Genomic DNA, 16,087 nt, shown 5'->3' with positions numbered 1-16,087 from the left:
CAAGAATCACTTTGCCTTATTGTCTTTTCTGAACCAATAACGAGGTATTTCATCCCAAAATTAAGGCGAAGATACATTCTTGCTCTTCCTGAAATTCTTTTTTGCTAAAAAAAAATCTTTTGGAAAAACGGGGAAAACATTTATCGTTAAGATAGAAAAAAGAGGTCTGCTACAAAATTAGACTAAGTTTTCTATAAATTAAATATTTCTTCTAATTACTGGGATATATTTAGTTCTCTTTTATTTTAACTACAGGACAGGCGACTTTTTATTTCCTTTGGGCATTGCCCACTAATGGCTTACAGCTCAGTCAGAGCTAGCCATTTTGAATTTCTCTCACAATGTTTAAAGGAGTATAAATGGTACAGAGCAGCATTTTCTGTTTCCTTTTTTTTCCTTTTGCTCATTAAAATGAGCAAAATGTATGTTAGATTTTGTATACATTACGATTTTTTTTATTCATGTTTGATGCATGATTGGCATATACAACCTGTGAAAGAGTTTTCCACCGTTTTCACTCTGGAGGTTGGCCATCAACGCTAAGACGGCGGTGGCCGCAAAAAACACTACACACTCTTGCAACTTTATAAATTTATACTTCTCAGACATTGTGATGAATAAATGATCTATCTATCTCTCTCTCTATATTTAATGAAAATTAAGTAAAACGACCCGAATTACCATGACTTTTAGAAAATACTCCAAAACGTGCATTTTACTTTAGGATAGAGAGAAATGGAAATGATCTTCGGCAAAATTGTAGAGCGGTAAATCTTATGTATACTGAAATGCGTGCAATAATCAAATATCTATTTTGTCACATTTTGCCCCAGATTCCGCTGAGCAAAACTGACCAAAATCGCCCAACATCTCTCTAAGCAGATTTATACTATCCAATCTGTGATCAAATCAGTCTAACATGAGCAGAGTCATATCCTCTCTTTGAGCAAATTAATGTGTAACAATAAAGTGTATTGCTCTATTTTTAACTGGCTACAAAGTTGCCAACGTTATCGCAAATAATTACACATATTATGAGAAAAGATCAGTGAACAAGAGTAATTTTCTCCGTGATGCCAGTGAATCATCTTGTGGGAAGTTTTCTTGTCTAAAAATAATTTTGATTTTTTTTTCTCTTTGGGAATTGCAGTCGGCTCAAAGGCGCATTAGGCAAATGATGCTCACAACCAATCCACCGCCAGTGAGTAAGAAGTCAAAGAGTGGTAAGGATCAGGCGGCACCAGCACAACCTGGACAGCCTCCAGCCCAGACATCACCATCTCAGCAGACACCACCTCAGCCTCAGGCGCAACAATCGCAATCATCGCCACAGCCACAGCAGTCCTCAAGTTCTCAGCAGTAGTCTCCGTGAGGCCTTCTGTAAGTCAACCTGCAAAAATCCCCGGACCCAAAATACACATCCTTTCTGAGCCCCCCCTCCCCCTGATAAAAAAGCCCCCTCAGATCCCAAATTTTGCATTAGATTCTTTTGGCACGGCATGGATCCAAAACTAAGAAAAAAAAACCATAAAACATCCCTCGGAAGTTCATTTTCGAAACAACTTTTAAAATAATTATAGATGAGATATTGCTTTTGGGCTTTTCCAACAATTTTCTCGAATATCTTTTTTCTCACTTTTTTTGAAGAAAAATTTTTTTTTGCAAATCCAATCCCAAAATTTTTATAAAATCTCTCATAGATCCAGAAATTCTTTTTTTTTTTGGCTAAATATTCAAAAATTTAATATGCCCCACTCATCGCATTCTGGCTGAATAGTAAGAACAAAAGAAAAGAAATTGGAAAGAATAGTAAGAAAATAAAACTAGGAAACATACAAAAAAAAATATTGCACCATCCACCACAAAAATTTATGGGTACATTCCTGTGTAAATAATAGAATTATTAATAGCAGAACTAAATATATTATTGATTTATTAAGTGAATATTTTTGTTGAAATACTATATATACCATCAAACACCATTGAAGCATAGACAGACTAAAAGAAAAGCATGAAAATGAAGAATAGGGTAAAAGATTTAAAAAAAAAAACAGATTTCACCAACAGAATGAACGAAAAAATAGTAGGAAAGAATGTGAGTGAAGAAAAAGAAATAAAAATACTAAGATCCTTGAGAAGATCACTCTGTATATAAATATTAATAGTTTTTATTAACTAATTAGTAATTGATAGTGAGATAGGCATTTAAGAATTATACGGAAAACCAATCGTTTTTCTATTAAAAATTTGTATTATATATAAATATTTATAAGAGTGATGACGAGAGATTAGAGATTTTTTTTTGGAAACAGAAAAAACTTAATAAGGGGAATGAGATGATGAAAAAAACTAATAAGGAAGTGAGCGAACAAGGAGAAAAAAAAGGAAAGTTCATATGAAGAAGAAAAATGTTTGTATTAGAAACATGAAAAGCAGTTAGTTGATTCTTTTCAATCGATTGCCTTAGAACGGTGCTGAAGTAAGAATAATTAAAGAAAAAAAAATACTATCAATTTAAAAAAAAGGAAGGAGAAGAGAGTTGTTTCCAACTTACAATGAAACTATTTCACTGATTTTACAAAGATTTATTTTCTTTTACAAATCAACTCAATTAAAGTGAACAATCAATATAACAAATATAACAATCAATAGTTTTTCTTGAAGGATTTTTTGAATGAAATAACTAAATCAACTTAATGCCTTAATTTTTCGGGAATAACAATCCATTTAACCACATTCACAAAACCCGTTTAAAAAAGGAACTTTCTTTTGGATAAAGGAGCTTGATGGAAGGAAAATTAAGGGGATATGCTTGATTTTTTAATATTTATGTTTTTTTGTTTTGAAAAATTGATCTCAATCCTTTATTATTGAAAAGACTTTTTTTGTTTAATATTTTTTATGTCCAGAAATTAAATTATTTTATAAAAGAAACTAATTCGAAATTTAGAAGAGGTCTTAATTCAAGCATATCCCCAATAGAATGAAAAAAATTGTACTTTGGCATATTTCCACACAATCGATGAAAAATTCTAAGGTTCGGACGAAAATGAATACCTCATTGCAGTGCATTAAAAGCTAAAAAAAAAAAAACATTTCGATAAAAGAAACACTACGAGAAAATTGAAGAAAAAATCCTCTAAATAGATAAAGCCATCACAGCAAAATAAGAAATTATATTTAAAAATTCATATTCGATGGGCATTACGTGGTATAAAAAAAAGATAAATCATTAAATAGTAAATATGTAAAAGTTTGCACTTTTTCACCCAACTTTAAACATAAACTCTTTAAAAATAGTAATGTGAAGGAAAATTTAAGGAAAAAATGGAAAAAATAGTGAATAATCTCTCATAAAAGATAACGAAATATTTTTCTCTAATATTTTTTATCTGATGTGCATTATTTTATATTTACATAAACAGTGTTATAAATTTATTGTTACAATTTATACACAGAAGTAAATCAATACAAGTTTTTTTTTACAAGAAAAAATAAATAAAGCGTAATAGTAACAAATTGACAGGATAGATAAAAAAAACGGAAGTTAAAAAAATAAAACAGTTGAATATGGATAAATAATAAGGAAACTCATAACCACAAATACAATAGTAATCAATACAGAACCAGGTACCTTGCAGCAAAATCAAAATACATAGTTACAATAGTTACAAATTTATTACTTTGTTACATTATTTCTTTTTTTATTGTCCATAGACACATATTTTTTTTGTTTAATCACACAATCACCCCTTACAACTTTTTTACAAACTAAACTAACTAATAAGAAAATAGATGAATAGATAAATCTGCCGTTGTTGAATAGACACTAAATAAAAAAAAACAAATAATAAATTGAGAATTAAGGATGAAACACAGCAGAAATCAAGTTAAATAAAATTGATGGAATTTGTAGGGAAAAATTCATCTTCAAGACAACTTTGTTGAAACAATCATTTTCATTGGAAAATTGTTAAACCTACAAATTTTATTAGAAAATTGTTGAAATAACAAATTTTCTTTATAGAATACTGTTGAATCTACAATTTTCAATAATACATTGAATCAAACTACAATTTTCACTAATGAATTGTTGAAATAACAATTTCCTTAAAAATGCTGTTGAAATGAAGCTTTTGGGCTTTTCAAAGACGCCACAGTAGAAGATGTAGTAATATTTACTACGTCTTGTAGCGCCTTTTAATATACCCGGAATACCGGACATAATTGTAGCCCTATGATTAGCTGTTTATTAATTACATTTTCACTGTGTTTAGCCATTTATGCACTCAACGAATTCTCTCGAAGAGAAACCGATGCAATGGCGAACACCAGCGAGATCGTCCGAATACAAACCGAAGTTCAAAAATTCGGCAAAAGAAATAAATCTACGACAAATTTTCCATTGAAAATTATTTGTTTCAACACATTTTCGCATCGTGTCTTGAAGAGATCCAAATTCCAATTTGTAAATACAGATCCACTTGAGCAAGCAAAAATTATCGCACCTAATTCATTAAGTGACATAACTTGAGTAAAAAAAAATAGCTTTTTTGGTAAAAGCTTAACAAAATGCTGAACACAATTTTTTTGTGGAACATTTAATAAACAAAAAAAAGAAGCATAAAAGGGATAAAAGAATTATTGACAAAACACAACTGAGACATTTTCAAATCGTCGAACATTGATATCAAGTTGATCAAAGTAAATTTGATTAGAGGGATATAAACCGCACAAAGATAGAAACCATCGTGTAAATTCAAAGAAAGGATGAATTCCAGTGACAAAACATTTGACAAAAACCTTTTTGGAGACATTTATAGGCCGGCCCATGAGTTTTTAGCAGCTACCAGAACCGTGTCCAAATCAATATGGAGAGGAAATTTTTTTCAAAAAAAAATGTGACTTTAACCAGAACAAAATAACTCTTGCAAGAATTCTCCCCAAATGATTACCAATCCTAAGAAAGGGATGAAATCAAATTTACGAGCGTGACCAGGCAAAATTGGCTACTGATTGTTGTCTGACAATTTGGCGATTGTCTGGTTATAATTGGAAATTTAGCCATGAACAATACCAATTATCTCGTACAACACACCATTTCTCCTTTATTCGAGTCGAGACACCTTCCCCTCTTCTTGTGAGGTGAAGTTAGCTTTATAACATCCAAACGGCAACTAGAGAATATTTTACATGGTTACGTTCGTAAATTTGCAGAATATTAAAAAAAATGCCCATAATTTGACATTGAATAATAATTATTTTTTGGAATGAATTGAAGTAAAATGAATAGGTGAGCGAGGATGGAAAATGAGTACAAATCTTCCTGGATTTTGACAAAAAGAGACGTGAGAAATTGAATGATTGAAGATAAAGAAAAAAAAACAAAAAGTTTTTGAGTAGATTAAAAAAAAAAGTCAAATTATGAAAAAAAATACGGAGAGATTATCTTGAAAGGAGAAAAATTTGTTATTTGCGGTGAAAGGAGAAAAGACGGTGAAGAAAAAAACGAGAAATATCGATAATATCTAGATAAGAGAAAAATAATGTATTTTTGATAACTTATTGTCGGGGGTATAAAGAGTATAATAACAAAAAAAAGTGAAAGTGAATCAAGATTTCCACTAGATTTTTATTAAATCGTCATTTAACATCAAATCTCTGCAAAGATGTAGAAAAAAATGGGGTCAAGAAGAAAAATTTTATGAGTAAAAAAAAAGGTATTTAATAAAAACCTAAATGGGAAAGACAAATGATATTTAGCTTATATATCGACATTTATAAATTTTAAAAATTATAATTAAATTATAGAGGCTATATATCGTTGAATATTGTAAAGGAAGTAACAAAATGAACTTATTAAATTTTTTATATTGATAAAAATTGTAATGATTGTATTACATGGTGAAAAACAAATGAGAAGGAAATTGTGTATAAAAATTTTTTAAAAACGTTAATTAATTGTGCCAAGACGGGGAAGTTTGTGTGATATGGCATTTAATGTATTTAAAGAGAAAAAAAAACTAAAGAGAGAAAGTGGAAAAGGAGGAATATTTTTTACAAAAGTGAAGAAAAAAAATGAAAAAAAGTCTTTGAATATTTTTTAAGGCGGCTTATATTTTAACTAATATACGTGCGGTTCGATTTTAAATCGGGATCAATTGTTGATATTATTTTAATGTAAATGAATTTTTTTTATTGAGAAAATTTTATTTTATTAATTTATTCAAATTTTTTTTGGATGTAACTTTTGTTTATTTTAGTCAAAATTTCAGATTAGCATTTTATTTGCATTTTTTTTCAAAATTTATTAATTTTTCTCTAAATTGAAAAACATTTATTAAACAAAAAAAAATATTTTGGACATACAAAAAAAAAGATACACAATTGATCCAAATGAAAATTGACTTTATACCAAAGTTTTCAAGAAAAAAAAGGAAAAAAAATTATATACAAATTTGCCACATCAACACACTCGGAAAATGGAATGACAAAAAGGTAGAAAAAGAAGAAAATTTAAGAAAAAGAATTTTTTTTTGGAAAGGAAGACGTAGATGCCGAAAGTAAAGCTCTTCCACAAAACCTCCAACCTCTTGACCAACGACCACACAATTAGCCAAGCGTTTTTATCCCAAATTCATTTTATTTTCTAATCTTAATGGAAAAAAAAATTAAAGATAAAATATAACTTTTTTTTTAGATTGTATTTTTTGAGATGAACGTTTAAAGGAAGGATTAACGAAAGACGGAAAGTAAAGAGAAAAAAAATAAAGCACGGAAAGATGTTTTTTTTTTAATTAAAGAAAAAAAGAAGAATATCACAAAGTTGTCTGAATAACGTATCTTTTTTACGAGGGAATGCATTTTTTTGCAATTGCCCTCTATTTTTTTTTTAATTTCAAATTCATCACATATTTAGAAGATTTTTACGTACAAAAAAAAAGGGACAAAGAGATGGACATGAAAGAAATATGATGATGAAAAGAATGTTGAAGAGAAATTTTCTATTAACTATTTAAACTGCGTACAAACGTAAGAGTACAAAAAAAAGAAACATGATATTCTTAGTGGAGAAAAAACATCATTTGCAAAGATACTTTTATCACGAGAAAGATGATTGAAGAAAACAAAGTGAAAAAATACCATTTACTCCCCACAATACAGATTAAGAAAAAAAATTACCAAAATTTTGACAATTATCAGGCTTGATCAAAAAAAAATTTAAGAATTAAGCATTTCGACGGCAAAAACCAAATAAAAAAATACGGCGATTCTGACAAAGAAAAAAAATAGTGCGGAGCTTAAATAAATCTTAATTGAAAAGCGACTCACAAGTTTAAAAAAAAATAAATAAATAAAACCCAAAAAATTGGATAAAAGTGACGGAAAAAAACTGGTTTACCCAAAACTGACGATTTAAGACACAAAATGACATTGAAATACATTCATGCATTTGAAAAAAGAGAAAAATTCATTGAAATTTTTTGAAAACAAAAAAAAATGATCCAATTGAAAATTCAAACTGGAAATTCTACTTATAAATGAACCAAAAAAAAAACGTAAGATTTGAATAACAAATAATTGAGAAAATTTGCGTATTAATTTAAACATGAGAATTCTATTGGTCTTATAAAATTGCTTATTCTCAAAAAATTAAAAAAAAAACATGAAATCACAATTATAAAAGATTTATGAAAAAAAAACATGAAATTGACAAATTTAATTGGAGTTCAACTGCATTTTGAACAGAATATAAAAAAAAAACAAAATAAAAGAAAACTTGATAAAAAAGAAAATACATTTTGAAATAAAAAAAAGTAAGAATTAGAATTGTATTCACCATAACTTTCGATTAATGCATATTTTAAAAAAAAAACAATGGATTTTTAAACATAAGAAAAATTCACCACAAAATCTATCTTAAAAAGAAATTTGAAAAAATAAGCAAAAAAATAGTTGTCATAGAAAGTACTACAATTGTAAAATTTAAAGAAAAAAGAGAAAGAAAAATGAGAGAAGTTTTTATTATAAAATTATTTGATTTTGAAAGCATAAAAGAAGGTGGATCAGAAGACAACAAGCAGATTGAGAATCTTTCAATGATTAATGCATCCACTTTTTAATCTTTTTTTTCTTAATTGCGCAAAATATTACATGATAAAAAACCCCAAATGCAAAAAAGGAAAAAAATACCAATGCATTGAAAAATGATTGAAAGTTAAAAAAAAGGATAAACTACTTTTCACATTTATGATTACTACTATTTAGTTATTATTTTTGAATAATATGGATTATAAAAATAATAGATTTTATATTTGTTTTAAATTTTGAACGTCACAAATTTGATATAACACCTTTGCGTAGATGGATTGTATTATTTGTTTTTATGTAAACATATTCTTTTTGTATAAGATTGCATTTGTAGAGAAGATAAATGAAAAAAAAAATGGGGAATATGAAAGAAATTATTTTGAGCATTTTTATTACATATAATTAAACATTTTAATCTCGTAAAATATTTTAGTCTCATTCTGTTTTCTAATTGGCTAGATTTTGGAAATAGTTAAAGCAGCCAATCAGAGAACGCGATAGGAATAAAATATTTCATGAGATGAAATATTCAATTACATGTGGATTATGCTTTAAAAAAAAAACTGCGAGATTCCTGCAAAATCGTGCTTAGTACGCAACAATATTATGCAAATTGATTGAGAATTAAAAAAAAAGAAATATCATAATTTGTGACGTTATTCCCGATTTTTGTTTTATAAAGAGAAAAAAAATACTTTTTTTGTAATGATTAAATATTAAAGCTAATGCCACGGCTTGAGGAGACTGAACTACAACTAAAAATGTCGTGGCATTTTTTTTATTATATACATATTTAATAGTAATAATTTCTTTATGTATTTTTCACTAAATAATAGAAATAAAATGAAGAAAAAAAAACGAATAAAAATGCTTATTTAAAAAATGAAATAAAATGAAGAACAAGCTGTTAATAAAAGTGCAGAAGCGCACTTTTGTTAAAGTATGATGATTAAAAATGAGTTTTTTTTTTAAAGAAGAGTAATGAAAGAAATCAAGAATTTTAATACTATTATTTACAGTACACAACTGAGAGGATTTTAAATAAAAAAGGGAAAAACTAATTGTTAATTATGTAATTACAGTGAGAAGCAAAAAATGAATGGAAATAGAGTTAAATAGAGAAAAAACTTTTAACATATTAAAAAAAAAAAAATAAAATAAAAGGTGAAGCATGAAGGACAGTCAGATAATTTAAGAACCGATTTACAGTGAGACAGTTTTATTTTTCAAAATAATATTTTTTCTTTTCAAATTTTATCTTTCTGGCTCGTATTTCTTTCAAAATTTTCCAGTATAAACATAAATGTTTTTTTTTTAATTTAATTCAAAAGGCAAAGATATAACTGTCGGACAATTCAGGGAAATTAATACACAAGTCCTTGCTGATCTGCCTGTGTGATAATAGTATATATTCCTGATCCGTGAGTGACTTGTGTGATAACATCCCTGGAGATTGCAAAATGATAACCGCAAAAAATCCCTCCCAAAAACTGGGGACTCATCAGGTAAATAGAAAAAGAAAATGGAAAAAAAGAGAATAATAAAATCAGAAATAGACGAAAAAATAGTCGTAGAAAATCAACACTTAACAACTGACTGCCTCACAATATCTTTTTGTGTAATGTATATTTATTTTTTATTAATAATATAATGATAAGAATAATGATTGATAATATATTTATACTGTATTTGGATTTTTCTACCAGAAAAATACACACCGTACACAATATTAAAAAAAAAAGAAAAAAGAAAAATCATATAATATTAGGAACATAAATGCAAAAATAAAAATTGGTAAAAAAAAACAATGTGAAACAAAAAACAACTTACTTAAAAATTGAAGAATAAAAAGAAGATAAAAATTCACGACACAGTTTTCACAGCAAAAAAAAAACGTGAAAAATTTTGGATGAAAAAAAAATTAAAAAAAAAGAAAGATAAACAATAGAATTTGCACAATGCATGTAATATCTTTAATGATTATTTAAAGTGAAAAACTACCTCAAACATTAAAATTAACATTTAAATATTAATTAATGAAATAAAAGATAAAAAAAGGAAAAATAGTTATGGTGTAAAACGAAATAATGCAAGTAATCTTATCCACATTTCACATTAAAAAAAAATAAATAAAGAAAAAAACATACTTGAAGAAGCAAACAAAAAAAAATAATTGGAAATCTTTGGAAAAAAGTGTATTCTACTCTTGATAAAAAAAAATGAAAATTGAAAGTTAAAAATTTGTATCTTTTTTCGTGTTTTTGGGATAAAAAGAAAATTACAAGTAATATAGTAATATGAGAAAGAAAAAAAAATAATAGTAAAGCATAAAAAAATATGATAAAGCAAAAAACTTCACACAACATTATTCTAATAGTAATTAATATTAAATGGTAAAAAAAATGATGAAAAGATTAAAAATGAATGATGTCCATAACTTACTTTCAGAATAAATTTGAAGTTTTTTTTGACGCGATGTGTTTTTTATTTCTCCCTCCTTTGGTCCTTCTTATGTCCTCTTTCGCTTGATGGTCTTCTACTGGTCCACTGAAGAAACATGCTAAGTTGAGAACAGATTCTGGTGAGTCATTTACCAAAGAGAAAATTTTTGTTCTTAACTACTCGAACTCCAAGAGAGAGCAATTTCCACAATCGAATTTTTTTCAACTTCTCACCATCCTGGCTGCTAAACGGTAAGAGATATTGACTTTCGATCTTCGGTGACCCTCCCCCACAAGTTAACATTCTCTACCGAACTAGCTTACCCATTTTTTTTTAATCAAAATATTTCAATTAAATATATTGTTTTATCGCCACTGACAAAGAATGGTCATAACATTTGAACAGTTTAAGGAAGTTAAAGTATATTTTTTATGCTTTTAATATAATTAAAATATTTCTTTCAATAATTTTTAATTTTACTGAACATCAGAATATCACTAAGAAAATTATTGTACATCAATAAAATAAAATTTAGATAAAATTTGGAAAGACAGACACATGTTAAAACGCTCGACTTCAATTGCGTTTTAATCTGAATTATTATTTCTCTTTTCACATCATGAAGAACTACTTTGAAAAACATTTTAATAAAATCATCATTTAACCGAATAATAGAAAATTTGATACTAAAGCTGTCTACACTCTAGGAAATTATTGCAATAATAACATTTCAAAGTGACATTGAAATACAACTTCAATATTGAAGAGAATATTGAAACCAATATTTCAATATTTGCCTACACACTGATCAAATTGACTTCAATATTAAAACTTCAATATTACGACTTCTTAAAATACCATTCTAGTCAGAGATTCAGATCCTTTCAAAAATCGAAAAACTCTTGGAATTAGCATGTTTATGAACAGCAAGACATCTCAGAATATCATTGTAGACAGCACCAGAGAATTCTGCTGTATATCCTGCAAAATTCTTCCCAGAAACCCATCTTTGTCAGAACTTCTCCCCTACTTCCTCCAGAAAATCTCAGATCTTCTGAGATTTTGTTGTATCTTTTGTCAAGTACGCTTGGAATACTCATGTATCATGTTGGTCACAAGATTTCTCCTGGTCCTTCAGGAAATCACAGAACTTCTTGGATTGTCTTCTGTATTTTGCCAAGAACACCCAAAATACCTAAGTTGATCAGAAGATTTCTCCTGGCTCCTCGAGGAAATCACAGATCTTGTGGGATTTTCTTCTGTATTTTGCTAAGAACACCCAAAATACCCAAGTTGATCAGAAGATTTCTCCTGGTTATCCAGAAAATCACAGATCTTCTGAGATTTTCTGTGACTTGCTGGAGAAACCAGGAGAAATCTTCTGACCATCTTAGATATTTTGGGTGTTCTTGATAAAATACAGAAGAAAATCCCAGAAGATCTGTGACTTCTTGGAGGAACCAGGAGAAATATTCTAATCAACATGAGTATTCTGTGCGTATTTGATAAAATACACAACAAAATCTCAGAAGATCTATGATTTCCTGGAGGAATCAACAGAAATCTTCTGACCAACATGAGTATTCTGGGTGTATTCGGCCAAGTGCACAACAAATATCCAGAGGAACTGTGATTTCCTGGAGGAAGCAGGTGAGAAGTGCTAACCAAGCTGGGTTTATAGGGAGATTTGACAAAATGTACAGCGAAATTTCGAGAATCTGGGATTTTCTGGAGGAAACAGGAAGAGATGTGTGCTGACTTGGATTTTGATCTTAGGTGTGTTTTCATTCATGAACAAGGAAATCCCAGCAGTTCTTTGATTTTCTGCACGAAGAAGATTCCTGACCATTAAAAATATTGGATATCAAATCAATTTGATATTTAGAATTTCTTTGAAATTTTACTTCAATGTGACTTTGAAAATTCTTATTGACATTATTTGGCCTAGTGCGTAGCCATTAAAAATAATGAAATAAAATATTGAAAAAAATGCTCCATATTGAAACAAATATTGCAATATTGCCTACACACTGGATAATTTTCTTCAATATTAAACTTTTATGTCAATAAATCTTTGCAGTGTGGGGGCAATCCTTGTCAATATTGGATATTGAAAAGAAATATTGCAATAAATTTTGTCTAGTGTATAGCCAGCTTAATTGAAAAATATCACATTTTCGAAAGGCACACTGAAATTTAAAAAGGAAACGCAGACAAAATGAATATTAAAATGGGTTAAACATTTTTGGTAAGTAAAAATTGAATTTTAGTAAGTAAAAAAAATCATTTTGATAAGCAAAATTTGAAAATAACTGTTCATAACTTAATCATATTTTCTTTAATAATAATATTTCGGTACTTATCAATTTTAATTTTTTGTTTACCATTTTCCACTTTTAGTTGCCATAATAGTTAGTTGTCCTTTAGTTGTCCTAAATAATCTCAAAGTCAATATTAATATTCTTTTGATAGAAAATTAAAAATATTTCATTTAAATTACATTAATATTATTTTTAAATTTATAAATCGTATCGAGACACTTTATTTGGTTATGCCTTGTTTTTCTTTTTCGAATTCCTGTTGGAACATATAATTTTCTTAAAAAAGCGAAAATTATATATGAGAATTTGAAACTTTTACAGGAATTGATATGAGTCCTAAAATCCTTACCAAATGTTAGGAAAATGGAAAACCAATAGAAATTGACTTTTGCTACAAAAATATGTAAAAATATACTTTGGCATTTTTTGTCAATTTTCAGAAAATTTTTATAAAAAATTACAAGAAGAAAATGAGATAATATTTAATGGCAAATTAATTTATGAGTTCTAGAGCTGCTGTAGAGTTCTTACGGAATGAAAAACTATTCAAAAACTGCTTTTTTGTTGATAATATCAGCACTGGAATTTTATGCCAGTTTGGTATTTTACGTGATTTTTTGGCTCGGGTTTTTAAGTGGAAGAAGTAATAAAAAAATCAATTTGTATTAAAAATATTACATTTCAAACTTGCGACTTTGGCGTTTGCATGCAATTATGCCGAAATTTGACACTTACCTTCTATCAAGCAATTAATAATATTTCTTATAACTTAATATTTCTTACAAATAAAAGAAATACAGACTTGTTAATATTAAATAATTTACAAAGTATATTTCTGATTAGAATTAAAATTTTACTCAGTGTATTAACTTTGCCTACCTAAGGGGGTTTCTTATAAACAATTAATAGGATTCGCAGCGTTTTGTTCAAAAAATTACATTTAAAGTGTTTCGGATTAAAAACAATTGCATGGTTTCGAATGAAATCTCGATTAATCGTGGCACGTCCATCATTCTTCCGATTAATCGAAACACTTTTCGGCGCCTTCTCAAGAGAGTTTTCTGTTTTTATCTATTTTTACAAAATGCACGCTTTTCTAAAAACCGGAAAGACTACAGGACTCCCCAAAGTTCCCAGTGAAGCTTCAACAAGTGCTGGAAAAGAGCGAAAAGTAGTTCCACGGCCATGGGTTGAGAAATAGTGAGTTTGATTTTGAGGTTAAGGAGCGTCAGGCTCAAATTTGATCTCATTTCCAGTCGCCCCAGAACTGTGGATGATGTGGTGGAACAGGGAGAAGTTGTGGCTGTACTTAAGCAATCTCTGGAGAGTTGTGAATTGCCAAATTTGCTTCTCTATGGCCCTCCCGGAACGGGAAAGACAAGTACGATCCTTGCAGCTGCTCGTCAACTTTTTGGAGATCTCTCCAAAGATCGCATCCTGGAGCTCAATGCATCGGATGAGCGTGGAATAGCTGTTATCAGGACAAAAGTGAAGAATTTCGCTCAACTAACTTGCAGCTCTGTGCGGCCAGAGTGAGTAAAATTGGTCAGGGGAATTTTGTCCGGATGGTTATGCTTTTTGTTTTGTCCCCAGTGGGAAACCTTGTTCTCCCTTCAAGATTATCATTCTAGATGAAGCAGATTCCATGACTCATGCTGCTCAGGCAGCTCTCCGTCGGACAATGGAGAAGGAGAGTTCTACAACGAGATTCTGTCTGGTCTGCAACTATGTGTCCAGGATCATCGAACCAATCACTTCCCGATGCACAAAATTCCGGTTTAAGTCTTTAGGTCATGATAAGATTGTGGAACGCTTGAAGTTTATCTGCCAGGAGGAGAAAGTGAAGGTTGATGATGATGCTCTGGAAGTGATTATTGAGTGTTCCGGAGGTGATCTCCGGCGAGCCATAACAGTTCTTCAGTCCAGTCATCGGCTCTTTGGCACTTCAGAGGAGAGTATTACCAAGGAACATGTCCTGGAGATCTCTGGAATTATTCCACAGCAATTCTTGGAGGAGTTTCTGGATATCTGTCGCTCCCAGGACTACTCCAAATTGGAGAAGTATGTGGAGAATCTCTCTTTTGAGGCTTACAGTGTTGGGCAACTCCTTGAGCAACTCAATGATTTTGTCATCAATCACAGAGAGCTCAGTAACAAGCAGAAATGCATCCTGGGAGAAAAGATTGCAGAATGTTCCTTCCGGATGCTCAATGGAGCTCTGGAATACCTCCAAATCATGGATCTGGGTTGTACAGCCATTTTGGCATTCAAAAATAATCCCTGAATTGTCAATAAAATGTTTTTATTTGCCAAAAAAAAATGTTTCCGGAAAGGGATTTCCCCATTTCTGGGGACTTCAAAATTGGATAGAGAAAAAAAGATCTAGGGCACGACCTCGAAGTCATCATCTTCTCTCCGTCTCTTCGTAGGCATTCCCAGGGAATCCTCCTCTTCGACTTTGATCATTGCAGCATCATCCGAGATGATTATGGATTGCTGACCAGGTTTGGGCTTTGTCACTTGCTTTGCCGAGCTGAATTTGAACACGGGCTTGGGGATGGTGGTGACCACCTGTGTCTTGGGAACTGTGGTAATTGACGGTGGACGCTTCACAGTGATATTGGTGGGAGTTGCAACTTTTCCCGGAGGCTTCGGTGGATTCTGTCGTGAATCAATTGAAGGCTTGATGATTTTCTTTGTGGGAGCCGTCGCTTTCAGCTTGTAGTTGCACGATGACAGGCAGTAGCGATCTGGAGGTAGACGCAAACCACAATGGGGTTTGATCAGGGGCAGAGGAGCGGTGTTTTTGCTACGTGCCAAGTCCAGCAGAACATCCCTCGGCGGTGGACTGGTAAAAGTTTTATCCAGTACCATCTGCGATGCCAATTTGACATCCTCCGGATCGATAAACTTCTTCTTTGCATGATTTGCATAGATCTTCGCATCGTCGAGGATGCAGGTCACATATCCTGGGAAAAATAAAAATTTTATGAAAAAAACATAAACAACTTTTGAGGTTAGGATGTTTACAAAAGCCATTTCACTCACTGTATGTAAATTCCAGTAGCTGATTAATCACCCGAGGCTCGTAGTCTGTCACACCCAGCTCCTTGAGTATCGACATAATGACCTGGGCATCCTTAGGGATGTGTTTAACGTTATTTATCGCCTTGTTTGACGACATCCTGATATTTTCCAGAGAGAACTCGATAGACTACTACTTGCGGAGAAAA

General features: G+C 30.2%; 3 protein-coding genes across 9 annotated transcripts in view; 2 read left to right on the top strand and 1 right to left on the bottom strand.

Annotated features, from left to right (window-relative positions):
- Positions 1-8,730, top strand: part of LOC129804912 (insulin-like growth factor 2 mRNA-binding protein 1) — a 90,424-nt gene extending 81,694 nt beyond the window's left edge. For all 7 annotated transcript variants that reach the window (XM_055852729.1, XM_055852697.1, XM_055852721.1 and 4 more), the window contains one exon: positions 1,151-8,730. In XM_055852729.1, the coding sequence (XP_055708704.1) occupies positions 1,151-1,363 (213 nt within the window). In that variant the 3' untranslated portion in view covers positions 1,364-8,730. The remainder of the gene's footprint in view (positions 1-1,150) is intronic.
- Positions 8,731-13,851: 5,121 nt separating this feature from the next.
- On the top strand, positions 13,852-15,175 carry LOC129805382 (replication factor C subunit 4). Its single transcript, XM_055853268.1, has 3 exons — positions 13,852-14,054; positions 14,111-14,386; positions 14,448-15,175. The coding sequence occupies exons 1-3, from the start codon at positions 13,939-13,941 to the stop codon at positions 15,136-15,138; spliced, it is 1,083 nt and encodes a 360-aa protein (XP_055709243.1). The 5' UTR covers positions 13,852-13,938; the 3' UTR covers positions 15,139-15,175.
- Positions 15,140-16,083, bottom strand: LOC129805486 (transcription initiation factor TFIID subunit 9). Its single transcript, XM_055853435.1, has 2 exons — positions 15,903-16,083; positions 15,140-15,823 (listed from the first exon to the last, which is right to left on the bottom strand). Exons 1-2 carry the CDS (start codon positions 16,036-16,038, stop codon positions 15,237-15,239), a joined length of 723 nt encoding a protein of 240 aa, XP_055709410.1. The 5' UTR covers positions 16,039-16,083; the 3' UTR covers positions 15,140-15,236.
- Positions 16,084-16,087: the final 4 nt, after the last annotated feature.

This window comes from Phlebotomus papatasi, chromosome 1 (assembly GCF_024763615.1).
Source record: "Phlebotomus papatasi isolate M1 chromosome 1, Ppap_2.1, whole genome shotgun sequence".
NCBI classification, from domain to species: Eukaryota; Metazoa; Arthropoda; class Insecta; order Diptera; family Psychodidae; genus Phlebotomus; species Phlebotomus papatasi.
Note: the sequence above shows the minus strand (reverse complement) of the source record. Positions and strands in the feature narration are given on the sequence as shown.